Below are 24,842 nucleotides of genomic sequence, written 5' to 3' on the forward strand. Positions count from 1 at the left end.
CACATTGATGGGCCTGCCAGCCTGGCATTCCTCATGCAGTGAATGAAGGAGAAGGGGCGCGGGGCAGCCCAGAGAGGGTCCATGTGTCTGTCTGACACTCAGCCTGCTCCAGCTTCTTCTAGGGACAGCCAGAATAATAACAGCTCCTTCCATGTCCTCTATGGAGACCTCTCCCGCCTCTTTCTGTCTCCGGACTTTTGCACTGCTGTTCCTTCTGCCTACAGAGCTGTTTGCCAACATAACAGAAAGGTGTCCAGCTCACTCAGATCTGTGAGACCTCAGATCTCAGTGACTCCTCATGGCCCCCTCCACAGCCCATCACTAACCTTCGTTTCTGTCCCTGTTCTGCCCTTACAGACAATGACCCTCTCCCCCCAGCTCCATGAGGGAAGGGACTGTGACTGTCTTGTCCCTGCAGCATCTGGGAGTGACCACAGCCCTCCACGATGCCTCTTGTCCTCTCCTGTCACAGGGGAGCAACTGAAGTCCCAGAGAGGTCGAGTGAGTTCCCCAAGGCCAAACAGCTGGAAAGGGCTGGAGCTAGGCCTGGGCTGGGTTTCTTGGATTCTAGTCTGAAGCTCCTTCCAGAGCTATTTCGCCATCCCAAAGCCGTCTCCTCTGTAGGACACCTCGCTGCTCTCTCCCCCACAGGGCCCACTTGCGCCTCCTTTTCTCCTCTTAGGAGATGCTGTGTCTCAGTTGAGTTAGATATGAGGGGACAGTGACTCTGTAGCCGAGTACGCCACTAGAGTCAACGCACAATCCAGTTGCCACCCTAGTGGGCCCCTGTTCCTCCACTAAGGACAACGGTTAGTGCCTCGGGCCTGAAGTCTGGGCATTCCAGGGCTTCCTCAGCAGGGCAGCTGGCCTCAAAGCCCTCCCAGAATTGCCCAGCAGCTGCAGGGTGGCCGGATGCCCCGCCCGGCGCCTCTGGGCCCGAGCCCAGGCCGCAGGCTCGCTGTGGCTGGCATTGCTCCTTAGGTTCAGGCAGGAACACCACAGGGATTTTAAAAATAAAGAGCCTTGAGACAGTGGCCTGGCTCGGGCTACCAGAGCTGGGGCGGGGCCAGACAGGGACAATGGGGGGATGCTGAGCCTTGGGGACCAGGCCATCAGCGCTGCCAGGCCACGGTGGCCCAGTGTCCACCCCTTCAATGGTATTGCTCTTCTATGGGGGGATGTGGGAGTGGGCTTTGAGCTTCTGACCAAGCTTTACTGAATACCTACTATGTGCAGTAGTGTTCTGGATCTTTCAGGGTCTGGCTCTCCTCAGCTGTCATCCTTCCTCTCCCCCACCCCTCCCCCTCCAGACCATTTCCATCTCCCTCTCTCTAGCCTGGCTAACAGGAAACACAGCCAGAGAGGTCAAGAGTCCTGGGCTTTCAGAGCCCAGTGTCCGCACAACATGGCGCTGTCTGTGAAGGGGGGAGTGGCGGTTTCCTGTTTACAGGAATCCCAAGGACCCTCAGGGGTGGTGCCTCGGACAGGCTTGGGGGCAACCCCTCTGCTCTGGCTGCCTGGGAGGGGCCTCCAGGACATCAGCCAGCAGGCTTGGACTGTACCCCATATGGGATAGGAAGTGAGGAGCCTTTGAATAATGGTCGGCTGGAGGAGTTGAGTACCTAAGCATCTGGGGTAATATCCGGGGCCTCAGTCCCCTAGGCAGGGCTCCCCCAAGCATCCTCTTCCTGCTCCAGCCCTTACAGTTTCTTTAGGGGAGAGTTGGGGGGATCCTGGAAGGCTGTTAGATCCTTTCTGCCTGGGGGCACAGGTTCTGTGGAGGCCAGGCTTGGGGACCCGAACTCCTCTTCCCAGGGTGGGTGAAGGCCGGTTCCTGGCTAGCTCAGACTCCCTCGCCTTTTTTGAGACTTCCATTCCCTGAAGAATGGCTGTCTAGGGGCCAGGACCTGCTGGGTGGGAGACAGCGGCCAGAGGTACTTCATAACGAAGCTCCAGGGCCCAGTGGTGACAGAAAACAGGGTAGGGATGGCCAAAGGCCACCCTGCAGAAGTAAACATCACAGCCCACCTCCCCTCCCCGGCAGGCCTTCACAGCCAGCTCTTCCGGTGGTTACCCAACAGGTAATTGATCCAGGACCTGAGGGTCATGACCTGGTGAGAACTGACCAGCTGTGCCAGCAGATTTGCCCTGTCACTGCCCCTTACTTAACTGGAAGAAAATCGGTGCAGCCCCCCTCATTTATTTCTGTTTTCCTCCACAGCCCCCCTAGCTCAGAGTACCCAGAGACCAGCCCTTAGGGCACACCTTTGTGGTCCTCTGAGGTTGCTGTGTTGGAGGGAACTGGTACAGCAGCAAGCGGCAATCCCAGAGGGCTTCTCGCAAGAGGCAGTGGCTTCTCACCATGGATTCCTGAAGCTTAGCCCCGGAGACAGTCTGGCCGTTTCTAGAGAAATACTGGCAGTGTGGTGGGGTGGGGGACAGGCCCAGCAGCAGGAAAAGGTGGGGGTGGGGTGGTGAGGGCGCTGAAGTTCTCTGAGTTCAGCTTTCCTCACTGCAGACTGCCCTCTTTGGCTCCTCAGGAATGCAGTGTGGAGCCTGATAAAGAGAAGGTCAGGGATTTGGTGTGTGTGGGTTGCTCTGTGGTGACAGAGAGACCTTTAGCCTGGGAGGAGCAGCAGGCTTCCGAGGCCAGCTGGGGCTAAGAGCTTGTCCAGGCTCTGGGACTGTTTGTGGAGGGGCTGTGTTGTGGCGCTAAAGGGCGCTCAGGCTGGGCCAAAGGGCGGCCCAGCTGTGGGACGCTGGGCCTGTCATTAACCTTCCTGGCTTCAGCTGCTCCCCCTGGAAGATGGAGCTGAAAGTTATTGCCTCTGAGGCCAGTTAACTAACCGTTTAGCACCGGCTCGTCTGGTGCTTGCGCCACACTCTGTTCTGATTTGCGAGTATTATTATTTTTAGGGAAGGAAAGTTGGTTCTGGTCCAGGGAAGGGCTAACAGGTGGGTGGAAGGTGATTAACCAGGAGAAGCCTCCAACAGAGACCTGACACTCTGCGGGGGTTCCCAGACTTGCCTAGGCAAGGAATCTCCAGAAGCAGGACCTCCCTCCCGCCCAGCACCACCGCCTCTGATGGACAGGTTGGGGGTAGACAAAGGCCACAAGACAGTTCTGACAGGCACGGGACACATTCTTCTCTGATGACAGCAAGGACGTCTTCTGACGTGCCTCCTTGTGAAGTCATTCTTCCAAGTATCTTATTTTATCTATGTATGTATGTATGTATTATTATGTATTTATTTTGTGTACACACAATACACTTGAATGCATATGCGCAGAAGAGCCAACACTGACTGTCTTCTTCAATGACTTTTCCTTTCTTTCTTTCTTTCTTTCTTTGTTTCTTTGTTTCTTTCTTTCTTTTTTTGAGGTAGGGTCCCTCTACGTAGACCAGGCTGACCTTGAACTCACTGAGATCTGAGATCCACTTGCCTCTGCCTCCTGAGCTTCATAAATTAAGGCATTTGTCACCTCGCCCCACATCTACCTTATATTTTGAGACAGGGTCTCTCAGTGAGCCTGGGGCTCCCTGATTGGTTAGACTAGCTGTCCAGCAGGCACCAGGAATCCGTCTGTCTTCATCTCCCCAATTCTATGATTATAGGAACCTGTGTTGTGTGAGCCAGGCAGTGTTGGTGCACACGTTTTATTCCAGCACTTGGGAGGTAGAGGCAGGTGGATCTCCTAGTTTGAGGTCAGCCTGGTTGGTCTACAGAGCGAGTTCCATGACAGTCAGGGCTACACAAAGAACAAAAAACAAAAACAAACACGAAAGAAAGAAAGAAAGAAAGAAAGAAAGAAAGAAAGAAAGAAAGAAAGAGGAACCTGTGTTGCAATGAATGTTGTTTTTGTCATAGGCAATGGAGATTGAACTCTGGACCTCATATTTCTGCAGCAAGCACTTTACCAGCTAAGCAATCCCTCCAGCCAGCCCCCCAAATGTCCTTTGCATAAAGCAACTTTTCATCCAGAAGTTCTGGAAGCCTTGCTCCTGTGGCCCCTCTATCTCCCTCTCAACAAGCCAAAGATACTGCGGATCCTCATTCCTTCCCATTTACTGTGGGGAAAACTGAGGTCCCCAGCAGCTAAGAAATGTGTCAAAGGTCATAACTCCATGGACTGTGAGTAGTGGGTTTGGGGTCTGAACCTGGACCTGGGCTCTTGGTTTGAGGTTCCCCCTATCTGTGGCTGTTAACCCCTTTGTCTATTAAGGTGTTTGAACCCAGAGATGGCTGCTTCTGCCTACACAAGACATGGACAGGTGGTTTGTGAACCACTTGAGTTCAAGGTTCCTTAGGGACACTTGGGTTTGACCTGGGGCAGGAGAAGTGGGGCCAGAGCTGGGTCCCTGTCTAGATGGTGTCACTGAGACCTGCTGTGAGGGTGGCAGCACTGAGGATGGCAGAAGGGAGGAAGGCAGCCACGTGTCAGCATCCTGCTTGCCCCACCTGACACCCAGCGTGTCCTGGCTGGCGGCCACAGTGATTCACCAGTTCTGAGCCCCAGTTTCGCCTGTAATCAGGAAATGGCTGCTGGAGAGCCCGGGGCGCTTTCTGCTGAGCCCTACACCCTCCCAGAAGCCCAGGGAGAGGCTGAGGAGGGGAACTGAATAGGTGGCCCGAGGTTTGGACCCAAAAATTTGCATAATTTGTTCTTTTCTTTGAGGAGGGTGAGAAATCCCCAGGATCTCATATCCCTGGAAACCAGCCCCATTCCTCATCCATTCCACCCTCCCCTGTACCAGTTGCCAGGGCCCTAGACAAGCGGGGCTTTCCAAAAGCTTCCTGGGAGAGAGAGACCACTGCAGAAGGGGCTGATTCCACATTGCAGCTGGTGGGCGAGGTGACTTTTCAGGACCCAGTGTGTTGGTTCTGAGGTTCCTACCTAGAAGGAGGGACAGACAGTGCAGGCAGGGTTCAGCAGCTGCCTCATCACCATGGTTCTTTCTCCTTGAGGCCCCTGATTTTCCCATCTGTGGGCTGGACACAGGAGTGATGTCTCTTAGCTGGGGTCATTATAAAAAGCCAGGTGAGGAGGCAATGAATGTATAACTCCAGTGTGGAAGGAGACACTGGCAAACCCTGGGGGATTCACTGGCCAGCCAGTCCAGCCAATCAGTGAGCTCCAGATTCAGTGAGCGACCCTGTCCCCCAAAATAAGGTGGAGAGCGGATGAGCTGACTCAGCAGATGGAAGCTGACCCCTGACCTCCAGGTATGTGCTGTGGCACACTTGCACACCTGTGCACACACTCTCTCTCACACACGCTAAATAAATAAATCTAAAGACTAATGCAGAGATCAGCAGAGGGAGGCACCCAGCATCTGCCTCTGGCCTCCATGCATGCACATGTGGACAAGGACACACAACCCACAGACACAAAGATGGGGACACCTGAGCTAGAACAGTGGTTCTAGGGGTGGAAGGGCCAGGGCTGGGAGTCCTGGAGGCACACAGGGCTGAGCTGACCCTGGCTGAGAATGAGTGAATTCCGCGGCAGGGGAGTTGGTAGAGAGCAGGCTTATGGTGAGCCAGTAAACTGTTTGGCAGGGGGCATTTAAGAAGGGCCTCAACAGGTGGGCAGGAGTTGTGAAGAGACCCAAGTAGGAAAGGGAGGCTACCCTGAACAGAGACCACCAAAATCAATGCTGGAGAGGAGTGAGAGCCTGTGTTGGGTTGGGTGGGTGGGGAACGTTAAATTTGGAGGGGAAATTGTGGGGTCAAGTGTTGGGTGGGGGAAAGATTGGCAGGCAGGCTGAATGGCAGGGAGATTTTCAATGTGTATTAGTTTCCTGCAGCCACTCTAACAAAAGAGCGTGCAGCTCGTGGCTGACCGCCAAAGAAAGGATGCTTTCTTCTTCTGTAGGCAGGAGACTGAGATCAAGGTGTGTGGGGGTCACGCAGGCTCCAAGATCCTTCCTGCCTCCCCTGGCTCCTAGTTCTTGTGCCAGCCTCAGCTGGCTCCCATGTGACCCTCCCAGAGTCTGTCTTCGCTTGTTCTAAGGACACTTGTCATTGGACGGAAGGTCTTCCCAGGTCCTAAAGTCAAAATCGTTGGTTCCAGGTAGACATGTCTTTTGAGGGGCTGGGGGCTGGCGATGTCCCAAACCAGCACTCTCCTCTGTTCCCCAACTCTTCAGGGTGAGACCCCTCTGATTCCTCTTGAATACCCTCCTGACCATGAACTGGGTGGCCCTCATGCACATGGCTACTCCTTGGGGGTAGGGGAAGAGGAGCGGGGAGGGGGCGGAGAAGTGTTATCTTAACTAGCCTTTTCTTCCCTCCCTGCTGGGACGATGTGGCAGCAGTCTATGGGCTGCTGGCGCCACCGTGTGTCTATCATGGAGTACTGCAGAAAGCGGCTCTCACCCAGTCTTTGCACCTATCATATACACATATACGCGCATGTATTTATACAGATTATGTGGGTTGCCATGTTTATATATATTATGTGGGGGTTCACCCATTTCACTACGACAAATATACTCCATCATACATTCTTAAAATTTTATTTATTTATTTATTTATTTATTTATTTATTTATTCATTGGTTTTTCAAGACAGGGTTTTTCTGTATAACAGCCCTGCCTGTCCTGGAACTCTCTTTGTAAACCAGGCTGGCCTCGAACTCACAGAGATCCACCTGCCTCTGCCTCCCAAGTGCTGGGATTAAAGGTGTGCACCAACATCATCTGGTGATGCCCAACTTTTCAAAATGTAAGTTTAACGTGACTTTGAACTTGGGTGGTTGCAAAGGACCTAACTGGTGGAGCCATTTCTCTATTCCTTTTTGCTTCCTTCAATTTTTAAAATTCCATCCCAAGGGGAGAAATAAACAGCATCTACCCCTCCTCCCAAGGTCTCAATGAAAAACTGAGGCCCAGTTAACCAGAGTTCACTCTGGAGAGCCAATGACTTTCCTGGACTTCCTTACAGAGGGGTTACTTACAGAGGATGTAGGTGGTCCTCCCCCAAAAGGCTTTACTCAGAAAACCTCCACCCATCAGGGATGAGGGTTCTCCCATAGCTGCATAGAGTCACGTGCTGGCTGGTTTTATGTCACCCTGACAAAAGGGAGAGTCATTTTGAAAGAAGGAACTTCAATTGAGAAAATGTCCCTGCTAGACTGGCTTTGTGGGCAAGCCTGTGGTGCGTTTTCTTGACTGAAGATTGATTTGTGAGGGTCTAGCTCATGATAGGTGTTTGCCACTATTGGGCATGTGTTCCTGGATGGTGTAATAAGGCAGGCTGAGCAAGCCGTGAGCAGCGAGCCTGTAAACAGTACTCCTCCAAGGCCTCTGCATTGGCTCCTGCGCTGGGTTCCTTCCCTGTTTGAGTTTCTGCCCTGACTTCCACACTGTGGTGTGGAACCTGTAAACTGAAATAAACCCTTTCCTTCCCAAGTTGCTTTTGGTTATGGTGTTTGGGTTTTGTTCTTGTTTTTCTAGAGAGGGTTTCTCTGTGTAGTTTTGGCTGTCCTGGAACTCGCTGTATGGATCAGGCTGGCCTCGAACTCGCAGAGACCTGTTTGCCTCTGCCTCCTGAGTGCTGGGATTAAAGGTGTACGCTGATACCACCACCACCAGCAGCAGCAGCACCACAGTGCCCAGCCTAACAATAGAAAACCTAACTAAGACAAGCGCACCCCCCCCTTTTCGGTCCCCCCATCTGTATATTCTAACCCCTCCCAGGCCACATGCAATGAAAGCAGAGTAGCATACAACACGTAGAGAGTGGCCAGCTGCTCAGGCGAGGGTCAGGCGATTCTCCCTACCCCTCCATGAGGGGCATGAACAGTCAGCAAGTCCAGCTGAGTTAACCCTCTTGCAGCTGGGCACAGCTCTAGTCCCCAAGATGGTGGTTGCCTGACTTGGACCATAGTCACGCCACAGTAACTAACATCAACGGTTAATCTTTTGAGCTTTGGTAGGAATTCATTCTCTCTTCCGAGGTCAGGAGTTGTCTTGCCTTGAATTCTAAGGTTTAATTGTTTCAAGCGTTCGGAACTAGATCTGGAATTTCTGTCCTTGATCTGAGTTAGCAAACCCGTAACTCCCAGCCTGCCAAGGCACCCATCCCCCCATTTCCTGGAGCCTGTGAATGTCACCTTCTAAGCACAATCTTTGCAGGTACAATTAAGTTTAGAATCTTGAGATGATCCTGGATTATTCATACGGGTACAAATTCGATCACAGATGAAAGGGAGGTACAGGAGATCACACACACCCATGCATACACACACATATGTACACACACATGTAACACACTTACATGAGAGGGCATGTAAAGGGACAGCAGAGAAACTGGCTATACGTCCTATACCTGTAATTCCAGTACCATGGATGTGAAGGCAGGAAGATTGCTATAAGTTCAAAGCCAGCCTGGGCTACTTAATGAATAACTTGGACTATATAGAAGAGACCCTTCTTTCCTCCCCACCTTCCTTTCTCATTTATTTTGAGACAGGATCTAGAACTCATTTTGATCCTTCTGCCTCCACTTCCCCTAGATTACATCATGCACTGCCACACATGGCTCAATACTTTCATCTTGAGAAGGTCTGAAAGCAGAGGGACCCTGGCACTGCAGATGCTGACTTGGGCTTAGCTACAGATTTTGGTCCCAAGAACTGTGAGAAAAAGAATCCCATTGTTTGAAGCCACAAATGTCATAGTGCTTAAAAAGGAAATGTTACATCTTATATGTACGTGTGTGTGTGTGTGTGTGTGTGTGTACTGGAGTTAGGATCTTCACTCTACTGGTGAAGAACTGTGTGTATAAACCACTAAGCACACACGTGTAGAGATTCGAGTCAGTTCTCTTCTTCCCTATGAGGGTTTGAGGGTCAGGCTGTCTCCTTGGTGGCAAGCACCTGTCCTCACTAAGCCAGCTTGACTGAACTTGTGCTGATCATTTATTTTCCTGCAGCTCCAGGAAGCTAACAGGGAGTCAACACATCCTTTCCATGACTGGAGTGTCTGTCCTAGCCTTCTGTCCGTGCAGACCCCACAATAACACTGCTGTAGTCAGCACAGTTCTTGCCTCTGGCATCGAGGGCTTCCAGCTCTTGCTCTCGGGGTTTGTATTTTATACAAATGGCTTTTCTTTTTCCATTTTTCCCCTGGAAACTTTAAAATCAACTTAGATCTCTTTTATTTTCATAAACAGCAATGTTTTTGTTGATGTTTTGAGATAGGGTCTATTGTAGCCCAGGCTGTTCTTGAATTCCTAATCCTCTTGCATCCACTTCCAATGCTGAGTCTCTTAAAAGGCTCCTCCATGTGCAGCTCATAATGTCTTTAAATCTGAAAAAAAATGAATTAGGATATAGGCCGGGTATGGTGGCATATGCCCTTAGTCCCAGCACTCAAGAGGCAGGTGGATCTCTGAGTTAGAGGCCAGCCTGGTCTACATACATAGCAAGTTCCAGGCCAGCCAGGGCTACACAGTGGATCCTATTTCAAAAAATAAGTAACCACACATAGCATGAAATCCACACCCTACAATACCTTTTCTTTTTCCACGGGGATGAGAGTTAGGCAAGGCTCTGCTACTGGGTTACACCATCAGTTCCCCAAACCCGCCTGTCGGAAGTGTACAGCTGGGGCAGGTGAGACACTGTGTTTTTCGCTGTCAGGGCTGATGACCCGAGTTCTGTTCCCTGAAACCACATGGTGGGAGAGGAGAATTAGCTTCCTAAAGTCGTCCTCGGTTACACAGGTGAGCAAAGTGGCACACAGTCACCCCCCCCCCCATAACACATAAAGTGTGTAAGTGCCTGGTGTGGTGTGCACACCTGTCCTCTCAAGGCCCTAGAGGTAGAGGCAGCTGTGTGGTAAGTTTGAGACCAGTCTGGGCAGCATGAAACCCGGTCTCCAAAAAGCCTCGTAAATGCATTCATAGACACAAAGTGGACGTTTCTGCGGATTCTCCTATGTCTACATCCATCCTGAATATTTGCTTCTTCCCCAAATGCCACCCGCTCAAGCTGGCATGTGTTGGCAGTCACCTCTCTCCCCACCTCCCCAGTCCTTAGTCGATTTCTACATCCATGACACTGCCTGTTCTGGAGCCTTCATAGAAATGGAGTCGCAGGATGTTTGTTCTTTTGGGATCGATTGACTTCTCTCACTTAGCACAGTGTTTGCAAAGTTAGTCCACAATATACATGTTGCAACTTGAAGGGGTTTCTTTGAAGCTTTGGAGCCTACCATGGAACTTGCTCTGTAGACCAGGCTGACCTTGCACTCAGAGACCCAACTGCTTCTGCCTCCCAAGAGCAGAAGTACCGAGGTGCGGAGGTTGCAGGTGTGCCCCTCCCTAACCACGTGCTTGTTTTTATTCCGCAGTGCTGGGGATTGAACCCAGGGCTTCATGCACAGTAGGCAAGCACCCCACCAACCATGCTGCATCCCAGATCCTCATTATAGTTAAATAATGTGCCTGTCTGCTCCAGTTACAGACCTGGGAATGGTTCCGCCTAGGGCTGTGTTACTGAGCCCCCTAGGCAGCCGGCCCAGTTTCCTCTCTGTGGCCGGGATAAAACACTGGCTCAAAGTTCCTTAGGCGAGGGAAGGGCTTGTCTAGCTTTGACTTTCACACTTCGTTCCTCTTCAGGGGAAGTCAAGGCAGGAATCTGGAGGCAGGAACTAAAGCGGAAGCCACGGAGGAAAACTGCTACTGACTGGCTTTCCTATACAGCCCAGGTCCACCCGCATCATCCGCAGTGGGCTAAACTTGCCCACAGGATAGTGGCAAGTCATCACTTGAGGGTCCCTTTTCCTAAGTGACTCTAGTTTGTGTCAAGTTGACAACCAGCCCAAAGGGGAAGTTTTTGTGTAGGTGTCCTTATTTCTCCTGGGTACTTTTCCCCCTCCTAGTTCTGGGGAATGGAACCCGAGCCTGGGAGGACTTTCTATTGAGACACACTACCAGTCCTCTTTGGAAACTGTAGAGACTTAAGGTAAGTCTGTGTTTAGATTTTTGGGGACCTGCCAAACTGTTTTCCACAGCAGCCACACACCCCACATTCCCACCTGCAGTGGTGCAGTTCCAATTTCTCCTGGAGCCTGCTCTGTCAATCTGTTGGAACAGGGCCATCTGTGCTGTCTATCTGTTGGAACAGGGCTATCTGTGGGTGTGAGTTCCATGCTGGTTTGTCTGTCTGTGTCTTTCCTAATGACTCCCACACAACCATGTTTTAGGCCTTTCAGTGTTGAGGTTCTTTGCATCTCTCATTGATTTATTCCTAAGAAGTATTTTTTCTTGGTAGGGTCTTTTTGTAGGTCTTGATAGGGTCATTGTGTAGCCCTGGTTGTCCTGGGACTCATCATGCAGACAGGCTGGCCTCCAACTCACAGAGGTCTGCCTCGCCTCTGCCTCCTGAGCCTGGGTTTCTGTTTTTGTGATTCTTTGAGTCTTACTGTGTTGGATGAAGCCTAGGTAAGTGCTCTACCACTGAGCCACGATCCTAACATCTCCCTTTCTTTCTTCTTTTTTTTTTTAAGTTTCTTTTAAGAAGACTTACTATGATTTTTTTTAATTTATGTGTATGGTTGTGTGTATGACACATGAATGCAGTGCCCTCAGAGGCCTGAAGAGGGCATCAGATTCACTTGGAGCTGGAGCTACAGGCAGTTGTGAGCTGCCCCACAAGGGTGCTGGGAACTGAACTCAGGTAGCAAATACTTTTGGATGATGAGCTGCCTCTGTTCTCTTCTTTCTTTCCTTCTTTCTTTCTTTCTTTCTTTCTTTCTTTCTTTCTTTCTTTCTCTCTCTCTCTCTTTCTCCCTCCCTCCCTCCCTCCCTCCCTCTCTCTCTCTCTCTCTTTCTTTCTTTCTTTTTTTTTCTAGACTACTTTTAAAATAGAGATAGCAAGACTGGGTCAGAAAGATAGAATTTCCCATATAACTTCTCTCTGAATCATACTCCCATAGCAGAATGGTGTGTGATTATAATAATGAATGAACTTACATGGTCCATCACAGGCCCTAGAAGCCACATTCACTTGTTGTACATTCTGTGGTCATTTTGACAAATGTAAATGACACTTGTCACCACATGAGTCACCTGTCACTGTCAACTCTCTTTCCTCAAGTCTCTGTCAGCCCCCTTACCGTCCCATGGTACCAAGAGTTTTCTCTCTTCCAGATGTTCTGAGTTGCCATGGTAATAACTTGGAATAACTTGATACCAACCTGAAAGCAATGGATATTTCATTAATGTGTATAAGGCTCTTCCATGGCTTGTCGCAGCTTGGTTGGTGGCCCTTCCTTCTCTCTTCCCTCTTTCCTATTCCTCTCTCTTTCTTTTTTTATCTCCTCTATTTGAGACAAGGTGTCACTTCATAGCACAGGCTGGCTTAGCCCTTGATCTTCTGCCTCCACCACCCAAGCGATGGGTTTACAAGTGTTCATGATCACGTTTGTCTCTTGACTGCTCATTTCTTTTTTGGGGAGGTGGGAGTTGGGGGGAACAGTGTCTCATTGTTCTTCAACTCTCTGTGTAGCCAAGGCTGACCTTGAACTCCTGATTCTCTTTTCTTCACCCACAAATGCTGGGAATCTCACCGAGCCTGGCTGGCTTGCTCCATATTTTTTGTAGCCCTGAAGAATATTCCATTGTCTGGAGGCACCGTTGTTTATCCACTCATCTACTGAAGGACATTGTGCTTGTCTCCAAGTGTCCACAACGACGACTGGAACCGAAAGTGACATGTGTGCAGAATTTTGGGTGGACATTCTCATCCTGGGCAAGTACCATAGAGCGTGATTGTTGTATGGCGAGAGAGTATTTCTTTATATGAGAAATGAAGTTGAGTCAGGCGGTGGTGGCGCACGCCTTTGATCCCAGCACCTGGGAGGCAGAGGCAAGAGGATCTCTGTGAGTTCAAGGCCAGCCAGAGCTGTTACACAGAGAAATCTTGTCTTGAAAAAAAAAAAAAACAAAAATACACACACAAAAAGAAGTTAAGCTGGACTGAGTGTGGTGGCAATCTCCTTTAATGCCAGCACATGGGAGGCAGAGGCAGGAGAATTTCTGTGAGTTCAAGTCCAGCCTGATTTCTCAGACAGCCAGGGCTATGTAGAAAGACTTTGTCTCAAAAAAGATAAATAATCAATAATTAATTAAATGAAACTGGGTGAGGTATTACATGCCTGTAGTCCTAGTACTCGAGAGGCTAAGGCAGGAAGACTGCATTAAGTTCAAGGCCTGTGTGGTCTACGAAGCCATTAGTGAGTCACCCAGGGCTGCTCAAAACAGTACAAAACAAGAGACCAAAAACAAACAGACAAATCACTTAAAACAACACAAAGCCAAATAAAAATGAAGCCCAGAATACATCCTCCCTAATCCATCTCTTTTTTTGTTTGTTTATTTTTTTTTATTTTGTTTTGTTTTTTGAGACAGAGTTTCTCTGTAGCTTTGGTTCCTGTCCTGGAACTCACTCTGTAGGCCAGGCTGGCCTCAAACTCACAGAGATCCTCTTGCCTCTGCTTCCCGAGAGTTGGGATTAAAGGTGTGCACCACCACAGCCTGACTCTAACTGATCTATTTTATGAACACATCCTCCCAAGCAGCTGTCCTGTTTTTCCATCAGCAATGCTATCATTTCCTGTCATTCCTCATATTCCTAATTTTTTTTTCCCCAGACAGGATTTCTCTGTGTAGCCCCGGCTGTCCTGGAACTCACTCTGTAGACCCGGCTGGTCTTGAACTCACAGAGATTCGACTGCCTCTGCCTCCCGAGTGCTGGGATCAAAGGTGAGCGCTACCACCTTGCTAGTATTCTGGATTTTTGAAAAGAAGTTTTATTTATTTTTGTTATATCCACATGAGTGCACGTTCACTAGGTGCATGCAGAGGTACAGGGGAGCCAGAATATGTTGGCTCCCTCAGAACGCATAGTGTTACAGACAACTGTGAGTCTTGAGAACCAACCCCAGTTCCTCTGCAAGAACCACAAGTGATCTTAACCCCTGTTCTATCTCTCCTGCCCCAGTTCTGGACTTTTTTGTTCAAGACAAACTTGGACTGACTGTGTAGTCCTGGCTAGCCTGAAGCTCACTATTTGGATCAAATTGGCTTCAAACTCACAGAGATCTGCGTGCCTCTGCCTCCTAAATGCTGGGATTAAAGGTGCGCCACCACAGCCAGCATGAAGTCTCATGTTTAGAACCGCCTTAGAGCTGTCTCTCAGGTGGTCTCTTGTCACGATCAAGTGTTTTTCCCCAGAAACATTTCCATATACTTCCTATTATTGCTCTTACTTAAAATTATTTTATTATTTTAGGTGCATGATGTTTTGCTTGTGTTTTGCTATATGTTTGCATGTATACTGGTATCCATGGAGCCCAGAAGAAGGCATTGGATCCCCTGGAATGGAAGTTAGAGACAGTGGTGAGCTGCCATGTGGTTTCTGGGAGTCAAACTCAGGTCCTCTAGAAGAGCAGCCAGTGCTCTTAACCACTGAGCCATCTCTCCATCCCCCCCACCATTATTACTTTTAATTTCATAGTCCAAAACCACTTCACCATGGTCAACAAATACAAACTAAAGCAGAATTAAATCAAGCACTAGCAAGATGTCCTCTGGACCCACACTATTGTATCTGGGGTTGCTCCACCTTTCTTCTCTCTTAGCCATGGTGATTTCTTGTGAGCTTTCAGACGCCTGGTCTCATTTCTGTCTTAGTTATGGTCCCTCCTGCTCTGACAAAATACCTGATGGAGGGAGGGAGGACAGAGGGAGGGAGAGAGGGAGGAAGGGGAGGAAGGGAAGGAAGCAGGTGTTTAATTCGGCTCACAGTTTGAGGGAACAAACAGTCCATCATGGTTGGGAAAATTCTGGTGTCCGAAGCTTGAAGCAACTGGTCACATAACATCTACAGTCAGGAAGAAGAGAGATGAATGCTTGTGCTCCGCCCATTTCCTCCTTTTTATGCCATCCAGAGCCCCAGCCCACCTCAGCTTTTCCAGTCCTTCATGGCTATGCCCAGAGGCTAATGTTATTTAGACTGGCTTCTCCAGGTGTGCCCAGAGGCCTGTCTCCTAGGTGACCCAGGGCCTCTCTGGTTGGTGAGCATCATTACCTACCATAACTTCAAGAGACTGATTGATAGAACATCGACCCTCAGCGTGAGGAAACCGAGGCAGGAGGAACACAAGCTCACTGTCAACCTGGCTTCATCGCCAAGTCTCCTCTCAAACAAATGAGACACCCAGGTGTTGGTGGGATGGGAGCTGGAACTCACACACCGCTGACGGGAGGGTCAAATGGTACCAGGATGTCACAACACCACTTGGCAGATCTACTGAACATAAACCCACCCTGGTGACTAAATGGCCCTGTCCTTGGTGAAGTCAGACTGTGGGCATGCCTCGGGTTATCACAGGAAATACATGTGCCTTAGAGATGATTCTTAGAGTCTCCAAGCAGGACTGGCCCAGAGTGGTTCTATTAACACACAAGACCTTATACAGCAAGGAGAATGGTCTGTCTGCAAGCGCATGCCCCTTGACGGGGACTCTCGCCCGCTGACAATAGCAAAAGATACCACCGCACACACCAGCACGTAGGGCTCAGTCCATCCAGGAAGAAGAAAACAGGTGGAATGATCCTTGGAGAGAGGACAAGTCTCCACGGGAGGACCTGGCTGGGAGGGCTTGTGCGGGAAGCTGTCGGAAGTTACTGGACCTGACGCAGGCCGATGGTTACCTTACTGTGAGTACAGTTAAGCCCCAGAGGTATACTTTAAGGTCAGTGTAGCTGGCTGGCTGGCTGTGTTTTGCTTGCTTGTTTTGGAACTGGTTACAGGCTTGGCTGGCCTGTAGTTCCCCCTGTAGCTCAGGGTGGCACTCCTCCTGCCCTAACCTCCCAAGTGCTGGGGCACAGGTGTGGGTTACCACCTCAGGCCTTGCTGTATTTTACATTTGTTTGTGAGTATGTGTGTGAGTTTTGGGAGTTGGGTCTCTCCCTTTACTGTGTGGGTGCTGGGGATTGAAATCAGGTCATTAGGCTTGGTGAAAAATGCCTTTATCTGCTGAGACATCTCACTGGCCCCTTTACAATGTTTTATGTCTAAATAAAAGGGAGGAGAAGAAGGTCTAGACATAAAGCCACGCTCTTGCCAAGCCAGTCCTGGAACCCACCATCAGCGTGTCCTTGGCTGACACTGGTCCTGTCCATCACCCCCGTGGTGAAATGAGTTTCCCAAATGGATCTAGTATCTCTATCTAGAGCAGTGGTTCTCAGCCTTTTTAATGCTGTGACCCTTTAATACACTTCCTCAAGTTGTGGTGACCCCAACCATAAAATTATTTTCATTGTTACTTCATAACTGTAATTTTACTACTGTTATGAATTGTGATGTAAATATATGATATGCAGGATATCGGATATGACCCACAGGTTGGGAACCACTGACCTAGAGGCAGCTTGGACACTGTTTTTCCCTCCCCCAAGCCCAGGCACCCTTGGGACTGTTGTGACCCACATTGCAGAAGTGACACTGGCTGACTTCCAAGGGTAGATTGTAGATGGCGTGGCTTCCTCTGGATGTCTTTGACATATGGTTTTGAAACCATGATAGGAAGCTGATGGTCCTGATGCCACCATGCCATGGAGACCAAGCAGTGAGCAGCCCCAGCAGATGTAACCAATGAATGGCCCTTGCTATCCTGCCAGGTCCTACCCCACACAGACTCCTGAGTTCCCAGCTTCAGCCTGCTCCATCCTGGAATGGGCTGCTGCACAGAGATATTTACTGGAAACACCTGGCTACCTTCTTCCTCAGGGCCCTTTCTACTCCACCCCACCAGTTACACCAGTGTGCGTGCCCACTTCCCCATTGCAGAAATGCCTCCCTTCCAGGCTGCAGCAACCTGGTTGCTCTTCCAGGCCAAATGTTGCCACACTTCTTCCAGGAAGCCTTCAGCTTGCAGTGCCTAGCAGTGACAGGAGCAGATCATAACTGGGTTCAAATCCCAGGCTACCTGCTTCCCAGTTGGGTCCCTGGGCAGGGTACGTGTGACTCAGCTTTCGGCTTCTGATCTATAAAGTCTGGGTAGTCACAGTGAATATTTCACACGGGGACTGAAAAGGATCACATTACGGGAAGTATACAGACTGTCCCAACCACAAGAGTCTTCTGGAATGTTGGCAGTTATTGTTGTCCCAGGTCTCAGGGACTTGTCCTCTGATATCCATAATCCTTTTCACTGGTAACTTAATGATATTGGTCATTCATTTGTTCCTTCTTTTTATATGTGGTGATCTGGGCTCAACTGGAGGCCAGCAGGAACCCACCGCATCCACTTGCTAGTCTGTTGGCATTGCCCACATCTCTGGGACAAGCTGTGTTCTGGTATTGAGCCCAGCTGCAGGGAATCAGCGATGGGGGAGGTGGGACCCTCCTTGGCCATCAGAGGGTTACATCCTCTGGAGAAAGTATCACATGCCTACAGAAGAGAGTCTCTGATGAGAGCATCAAAGAGGAAATAGGAGTGTAAAAGGAGAAATAGTTGAGCGTTCCCCTCCCTTGCCAACGGGAAGAGGGGGCAGATGTGCATTAAGAACTGAAGAGGGGGGCCACGGGAGCCAGAGATGAGGAAGGGGTGGGAAGGACAGGGCAGGCAGAACAGTCAGAATGGCAGGAGGGTCCACCAGGGAGGTTGGGTGGACAGTGGTAGTCTGCGGCCATTTGCATTGCCAGTGTCCTGGGTGGTCCCTAGGTACGGACTTGGAAATCACAACATGATACAGAGAGGCTTTCCTATGCCCAGCTTCTAATTCATGGATTCAATCAACTTCAGATTGGAAATATTCAGGGGGATTAAAAAAAAACCCAGACCAGCGCTGGAGAGATGGCTCAGTGGTTAAGAGCATTGCCTGCTCTTCTAAAGGTCCTGAGTTCAATTCCCAGCAACCACATGGTGACTCACAATCATCTGTAATGAGGCCTGGTGCCCTCTTCTGGCCTGCAGGCATACATGTAAACAGAATATTGTATACATCATAAATAAATATATATTTAAAAAAAAAAACCCAAACCAAAACCTCTGGGCATCATAGTGCGTATTTGTAATCCCGGTACTTGGGAGACTGAGGCAGGAGGATCGCAGGAAGTTTAAGGGCAACTTTGTTTACAAGCCATACCTTGTCCCTCAAAACAAAAGCAAGGGGCTGGAGAGGTGATTGGCTGGTTAAGAGCACTTGTTGCTATAGCAGAGGACCTGGGTTTGGTTCCCTGCTCCTGCTTGCATGGCTCACTATTGCCCATAGCTGCAACTCCAGGAGATTTGACACAGAGGCAGGGGAGATGAGATCACAAAAGATCATCACATTCTAGGACCACAACAGGCCTGAAAAGGGGTCTGAACCCAGCCTTTCTCTTCCAACCTAGGGTGCTCATTCTACCAGGGACTATGAAGTTTGGGCCCTGGCTAGGATTGTGGCTCTGTCCCAGGCCTTATTCCTTACCTGGTCAGCACCCGGCCTACATCCAGGCATCCAGGTTGGTGAGATGGAGAGTTCAGGACTTGGCACAGGGCCAGCTGCTGAAGCTGGCTGTCACACAACCTCAGTGTTCGCTTCCCCTGTGAGCACCAGTCTTCCTGACAGGGGTGGCTCTCTCAGCATCTCCTTTAGGGGCACGGGCTGATGAGATGTGAGCTATGAGGATGAAGGCAAGGAGGACTCATGATTTGTGATGGTGCACGTTAAAGCAAGCAGAAAGCCTGGTCCTTTCGGAAGCGTTAGGTGAGACCTCAGGACTCCGCATCAGCTGTTCATTCTGCTTGCTCCATCCTTCCCCCTCACCTCCTCCTCAGCTGGGCTTTCCAGATGCCCCTGGGAGGAGCTGGAGTGTTTTTCAGCGGTGGCTGCAGAGGCGGGTCTTTCTCTCAGGGTCTGCGGCCCATCAAATGGGGTGGGACACAGACAGGTGAGACAGGAGGGGAGGTCACAGCCACACACCAACACACAGTCATCCGTGCATGCAACTTCAGGTAACCTGTGACCTCTCAGCAAGGAACAGGCTGATGGTTTGTGCAGCTGATCCGAGGTCCAAAGGTAACTGCACAGGGCACAGACAGATGTGTTGGTATATAAATGGTCACTGACTTTGTGCTAAGCATTACCTCGGAGTCACCAGATACATCCATTGTTGTCTCCTGCTCAGCTCTGGTCACAAAAAGGGGTGGGGGGTTGGGATTTGAATTAGGACACCAGGTGGGGCAGGCAGTAGCAGGAATCCTGCCAGGCCCTGGGGGCAGTGACTCAGTGGCAGGTCCCCACATCTCTTCTCCCACCCCTCCCTTTCCAGCTGACTCAGTCAGACTGTCCAGGGCCTTTCTCTGGAATTCTGGGCCCCAGGCAGTGTTCTTGGCCACCTCCTCTTGTTAGGTGGGGCACCCCCTCCATAAAAACACTACTCAAGCTGCCCTCCACCTTCAATTTCCTCTCTTCTTCAGGTCTGCCGGATCGAACATCTCTTCCAACCACCTTGGGGGAAGAGGAGGCACACACAAGACCCTTGAGGAAGCTGGGTGGTACAGCCTGGGGAAGGCATGGCCAGTCCAGCCTTAGTATCCTGTCTCCCCACAGCTGTCCCCCGTTTGTCCCCACCTCTCAGCTCAGCTTCACCTCTGGCCTCCTGCCCCACCCGAGGCCAGGTGGGCAAAGATCTCTGTCACTGCCTGAAACTAGGATGAGTCACCATTTCTGCTCTGTGCTGCCAAGCTGCTGGGGATGGCCAAGTGGGGGAAGGGACATGGGGACAGGGCCACGACACACACACACCCCTCGTCTGTCTGTCTGTCTGTCTGTCTGTCTGTCTCTTTTTCCCTTTTGGATGTTCCCAGCTCTCCAGGAGATCCCAATTCCTGGGATACCATCAGAGGTCTTCAGAGAGGAAGAAGTAGGTGTTAAAGCCCAGGGAGCCCTGAAAGATGGGGAGTCCCAGCCTCTGTGTACTCCGTGACTGGCCTGGGGAAGACACAGCTTCACTCCTGACAAACGTGAACATGGACACCCTGTTGGTGCCCTACCAGCCTGTGCTCTGCTCCTGACCCTTGTCCCCTCTAACTTCTTCTCCTTTCTGCCCCATTCCTCATCCTTAAATCTGGAACATTCTAGCCTACTTCTAGCAGGTGAGCAGGGTAGTCCCAGGGAGATGGGGTGTTGAAAAAGCAGACAAGTGGTCAAAGGGGTAGAATGAAGTCCTTGCCTGCAAGAGGGTGACGGTTGATCTCAGCTCTGCATGGCCAAAAGGAAGGTCAGGCTAGGAGCAGAGAGAGGGCCACACATTCTAGGTGGAGGGAAAGCCAAGCTAAAGCAGCTGGCAGAAACTGGTTGGGACCTGTCGGTGAGTGGGGGCGAGGGTGCAGAGTACACATAGCTGGCAGGTCGGGGGCATTTATATCTTCTAGTTTGGTGGAAAACCCAGAAAGGTTTAAACCTGAGGGGTATCTGCCTTGAAATCTTAGGGATGTTGTGCGTTTGTAGTCCCAGCTACATGGGATGCTGAGGCAGGAGGATTACTTGAGCCAGGGAATTTGAGGCTAGTGTGATCTCATCTCAGCAACAAAATAAAGGACAACCCTCTGGCTTCTCAGTGGGAAACACACTGTGACTCAGAGCTGGGCGTGTGGAGGGGTCAGAGGTGGGATGTGGAGGGGGTTTAAACCTGGGGACGTGCGCCTTAAGGAGCTGGGAAGAGAACTGACTTTGAAGGTGGAGTTGCCTCAGCTCACACACGCCATATGTTCCTGCACAGGGAGGATTCATCATTACCCACATCCAACCATTCCTCTAAGGGGAAGGCCTTTGTCCAAGAGTGCATGGCTAAGGCCCAGTGTCAGACCCCAGGGAACAGATCTATTCTTCCACTGTCCTCCCTAGGTGTCATCTGCAGACAGGGAAATGGAGCCTTAGGGAGGACCAGCACTCCTGGTCAGGAGCCTGGGCACCGAGGAGTGCTGGCACAGGGGCTCTGCCCTCTGTCTCCCTGCTATAGCCTTGCTTCCTTGGCATGGTGACAGGGGGAAGAGTAATGGAGCAGAAGCCACAGGAAGACAGTATTGGGAGGGATGCTTAGTGGTATCCATCCACCCACCATGCTGGTGACATCTGTTGACAGCAGACTGAGCAGGGGCATCTGCTGACTATGGAGCTGTGGCATAGTACTGAGTGTCTGCTGCCTGGCTCCATACCCACAGAGGCAAGTGTGTGTGCTTGCCTGTGAGTGTGTGTGCATGTGTGTATGTGTATACAATCGTGTGTCACCATGTATGTGCATGGATGTGCGCCTGTATAACTGTGCATATGTATCTGTTAGGTATGTGTGTAAAATTGTGTGTGTGGCTTTGTGTCTGTGTGACCACGTACATCCACGTGAGTGTGTCATTGTAAATGTGTGTGTGTGACTGTGAGTGTGTGTGTAATCCTGTGTATGCATGTTGGTATGTCTGTAAACAGAGAATATATCTGTGTGTCCATGGGAATGTGTCTGTGAAACCAAGTGCATGCTTGTGAGTGTGCATGTGCGTGTGTGCACATGTCAGGTGTTTCCCCCTACAGCTTCTGGGACCCGATTTGACCCAGTGACCCTCACGTTATTGCTTTCAATTGGACTCTAGTTTCAGTGCCTAATCCTTGGCCCTGTTTTCGCCTCTGATGAGAGAATAATTAACCAAAGACTCATTTCCCAGGCTTCCTTCCCATTATCCCTGCCAAGTGAAAATATTCACTATAGGGAGGAGACGCTGCTTGCTGGGGGAGCAGAGAGCCAGAATGTCCATGGCCAGCAGAGGAGAGGTACTCCCTGGGAGGGAGTCTAGCGTGAATCTGGACACTGAGCCTTGGGAGAGGAGAGGGACCAGAATGGATTCGGAGCTACCTCACTGTGTGGCAAGTTCTTGCCCTCTGGGCCTCTGCTTCCTCCTTTGTTAATGTGTAGGTTTGCACTACAATTTAGACTTTCTAAAGGAGTTCTTCTGAAGGTGAGAAGGTGATATTCCAAACAAAACCAAGTCAGCGGCATCTGTGATTCCTGAAGGTTGGGAAGGAGCAGGTTATGTGGGTAAACTAGTTTCTTCACGGCAGGACAGTTCACTCGGGGCTTTTGCGGCTAAACTTTGTTTCCTTGGGTGGGTGATGCACTGAATTCAGAAAGTATGGGTGGGTTTGGGGACTCACACATCTTTCCAGCTCTTTCTGTGTCCTCTCAGCCGTGCTCCCCTTCCCCCAGGGCACTTTCCAGGACCTAGAGAGCAGCTATCACGAGAGTGCAGACCTACATTGTTGTGGGAGTGAGAGCTGGTCTCCAAGGTGGAGGGAGTTTTGAGGCTCTTATCTCAAACATAATTGTCTTTAACCACAAAGCCCTCCTCAAGCATCTCTTGGACTACAATCTGAAGAAACAGCCATTGAGAAATTCAAGCATCCAGGTCCCCATGTACCATCATCTTCATCCAAGGAAGGGAGGTGCAGTGTGCATGCCTGCAGGGACTGATCCCACCGTTGGAAAGCTTCTCGTAACCCCTCCCCTCGGCGGTCCACACAGACTGTCCTGAGCTTGCGGGAAGACGCCAGCTCTTGACAGTGTGTTCGGGAACACTGAGACTGGGGAGGGGCAAGCCCTTGTCCTGGTCACTCGCAGATAAGAGGCCCAGCTGGGAACAGGATGCAATGATTCCCACACTGAACTACAGAGGCGCGCAGCAGATCAGGGTCTTGCAAATTCTTGCACACAAGATGTTTCGGGGAGTGGGAAGGGTCATGTGAGTGTCCTGTCTCGGGTTGAAGTCCTGCCCAACACTGTGAGGCTATTATCCCAGAAGATGAACAAGTGTGAAAGTTCTGCTGGCTTCTGAGGGCCCTGTCCCACACTCTACAGCCATTTCCTGAGAAATAGACATGCCTTATGCCCAGGAATGTGGCTCCAGGAAGAGTGGATATACCACCCAGGTTGAAGTGGGTGCTCTGGGGGTCCTGCGTGTGAGATCTGAACCCAGAGCCGGCTGAGTTGATATGACCTGTTTGCCGCAGGACGTGTGTGGATAGCACTTGTCCTGTCCAGGGCTCCGGGTAGCCGGCTGCACCCTGGCGTTCGGCGTGTGGTGGGTGCGGACAGCTGTTGCGCGCGTGGCCGGGACAAGGTGTGCGGCGGTGGTGCGCGGGGGTGTGATCGTGCGTGTGGCGGCCCCGCCCCGCCGGGGGCCGGGCAGGTGTGGGCGGGCCGCGGGGACCCCGCCAGGACCAGCGGGAGAGCCGGCGGGAAACAGGAAGCGGGGTGGGGTGGGGGGTGGGGAGGCGCGGCCGGCCCGGAGAGCGGCCGGGAGTACAGCCGGATCGCGGCGGGGCGCGGGCGATGTGGGGAGGCCCGGGCGGCCGCGGGGTCGGGGGCGGAGCCAATGACCCCGAGGGCACCGCCCCGTCGCGCCGCCGGAGCCGTCGGCCGAGCACCGAGCCCGGAGTCCAGGGAAGTTGCGGCAACCGCGGTGAGTGCGGAGAGGACCAGGGCGGGACGGAGCGTGGATAGGGAGGGACACGGGCGGGACAGCTGGGGAACACGGGAGGACGCGGGCAGGACAGCGCATGGACTCGGGAGGGTACAGGCAGAGCAGCATGGGGAACCGGGAGCATGGAGCCGGACAGCGCGGGGACCCGCGGGCGACGCCCAGGTGCGATGGCCGCGGCTCCGTGCCCACCGTGCCTGTTGCTCGCAGACTCCGAGGACGCGACAATGCAGGGCCGGGCGGACGCGGGCGAGGCCGATGAAGAGGCGGGGGCCGGCTCGGGGTCGGAGGCGGAGGAGGACGCGCTGTGGGAGCGGATCGAGGGCGTCCGCCACCGGCTGACGCGCGCCCTGAACCCGGCCAAGCTCACGCCGTATCTGCGCCAGTGCCGCGTCCTGGACGAGCAGGACGAGGAGGAGGTGCTCAGCACATACCGTTTCCCGTGCCGTGCCAACCGCACCGGTGAGCCCGCCGCAGCCAGGAGTTTCCTGGGCCCACTCCAGATAGACGGCTGGATGTAGTTGCGGGTGCGGATGGCGATCCTTGTGGGATCTTTCCTGTGCTCTTTGACCTCTCTGGCTCTCCCTTGTCCCATTTGTGTGGCAACGCAACACTTAGAGAATCAGTTTTCCTCAAGTGATGAAGTTTGGCCTCAATTTTCTGAGACTTCTCTCTCACTGGGTGTCTTTGAGCCAGAGCTGTGTCTTTGGGCCAGAACTGGCAACGGAGCTGTCTCAGGGAACTTAAGCCAGCGAGGGCATTTTAATGCCTGGGAAAAACAGGCATCGATGCCCTTGGGCAAACGTGAGTGTTTGTGTGTGTGTGTGTGTGTGCGCGTGTGTGCATGTGTGTATGTGTTTGTGTGTGTAGAGGGTGCTGGGATCTGCTGCAGTGCAGGTGCTGTGGGGAACGTCTTTTTTTTTGCCAGCCAGAGAAGACTGAGTTTGGCTCCCTGATGTGTTGGGACAGGCCCCTGTGTGTGTCACAGTCCAAAAATCTGGGGAACGTGAGCCCTGGAGCATTGTGGTGTTGGAGAGCAGGGGCACCGGGGAAGCCTTCATCCTGACCCCGCTGCTTCAACCTTTGCCCTCAGGGCGCCTCATAGACATCTTGCGCTGCCGTGGCAAGAGGGGCTTCGAAGCCTTCCTGGAAGCCCTGGAATTCTATTACCCAGAACACTTCACGCTGCTCACTGGCCAGGAACCTGCCCAACGCTGCTCTATGATCCTTGGTGAGAAATCTCAATGGGTGCCCCAGCCTCACTGCCAGGCCAGAGGTTTCTTTACCCTAGTCATATCAGGACCTACTCCC

At 51.5% G+C, this 24,842-nt stretch overlaps 1 protein-coding gene across 7 annotated transcripts in view; it reads left to right on the forward strand.

Annotated features, from left to right (window-relative positions):
• Positions 1 to 21,755: 21,755 nt before the first annotated feature.
• Positions 21,756 to 24,842, forward strand: part of Card10 (caspase recruitment domain family member 10) — a 28,565-nt gene continuing 25,478 nt past the window's right edge. For 3 of the 7 annotated variants that reach the window (XM_038342330.2, XM_038342331.2, XM_038342332.2), the window contains exons 1-3: positions 23,336 to 23,513; positions 23,742 to 23,993; positions 24,625 to 24,762. In XM_038342330.2, the coding sequence (XP_038198258.1) occupies positions 23,384 to 23,513; positions 23,742 to 23,993; positions 24,625 to 24,762 (520 nt within the window). In that variant the 5' untranslated portion in view covers positions 23,336 to 23,383. Of the gene's footprint in view, positions 23,172 to 23,333; positions 23,514 to 23,558; positions 23,994 to 24,624; positions 24,763 to 24,842 lie in introns of those variants that run through there. The other 4 variants (XM_038342334.2, XM_038342329.2, XM_038342333.2 and 1 more) reach the window with 4 other exon arrangements.

Source organism: Arvicola amphibius, chromosome 9 (genome assembly GCF_903992535.2).
Source record: "Arvicola amphibius chromosome 9, mArvAmp1.2, whole genome shotgun sequence".
Taxonomy (NCBI): Eukaryota; Metazoa; Chordata; class Mammalia; order Rodentia; family Cricetidae; genus Arvicola; species Arvicola amphibius.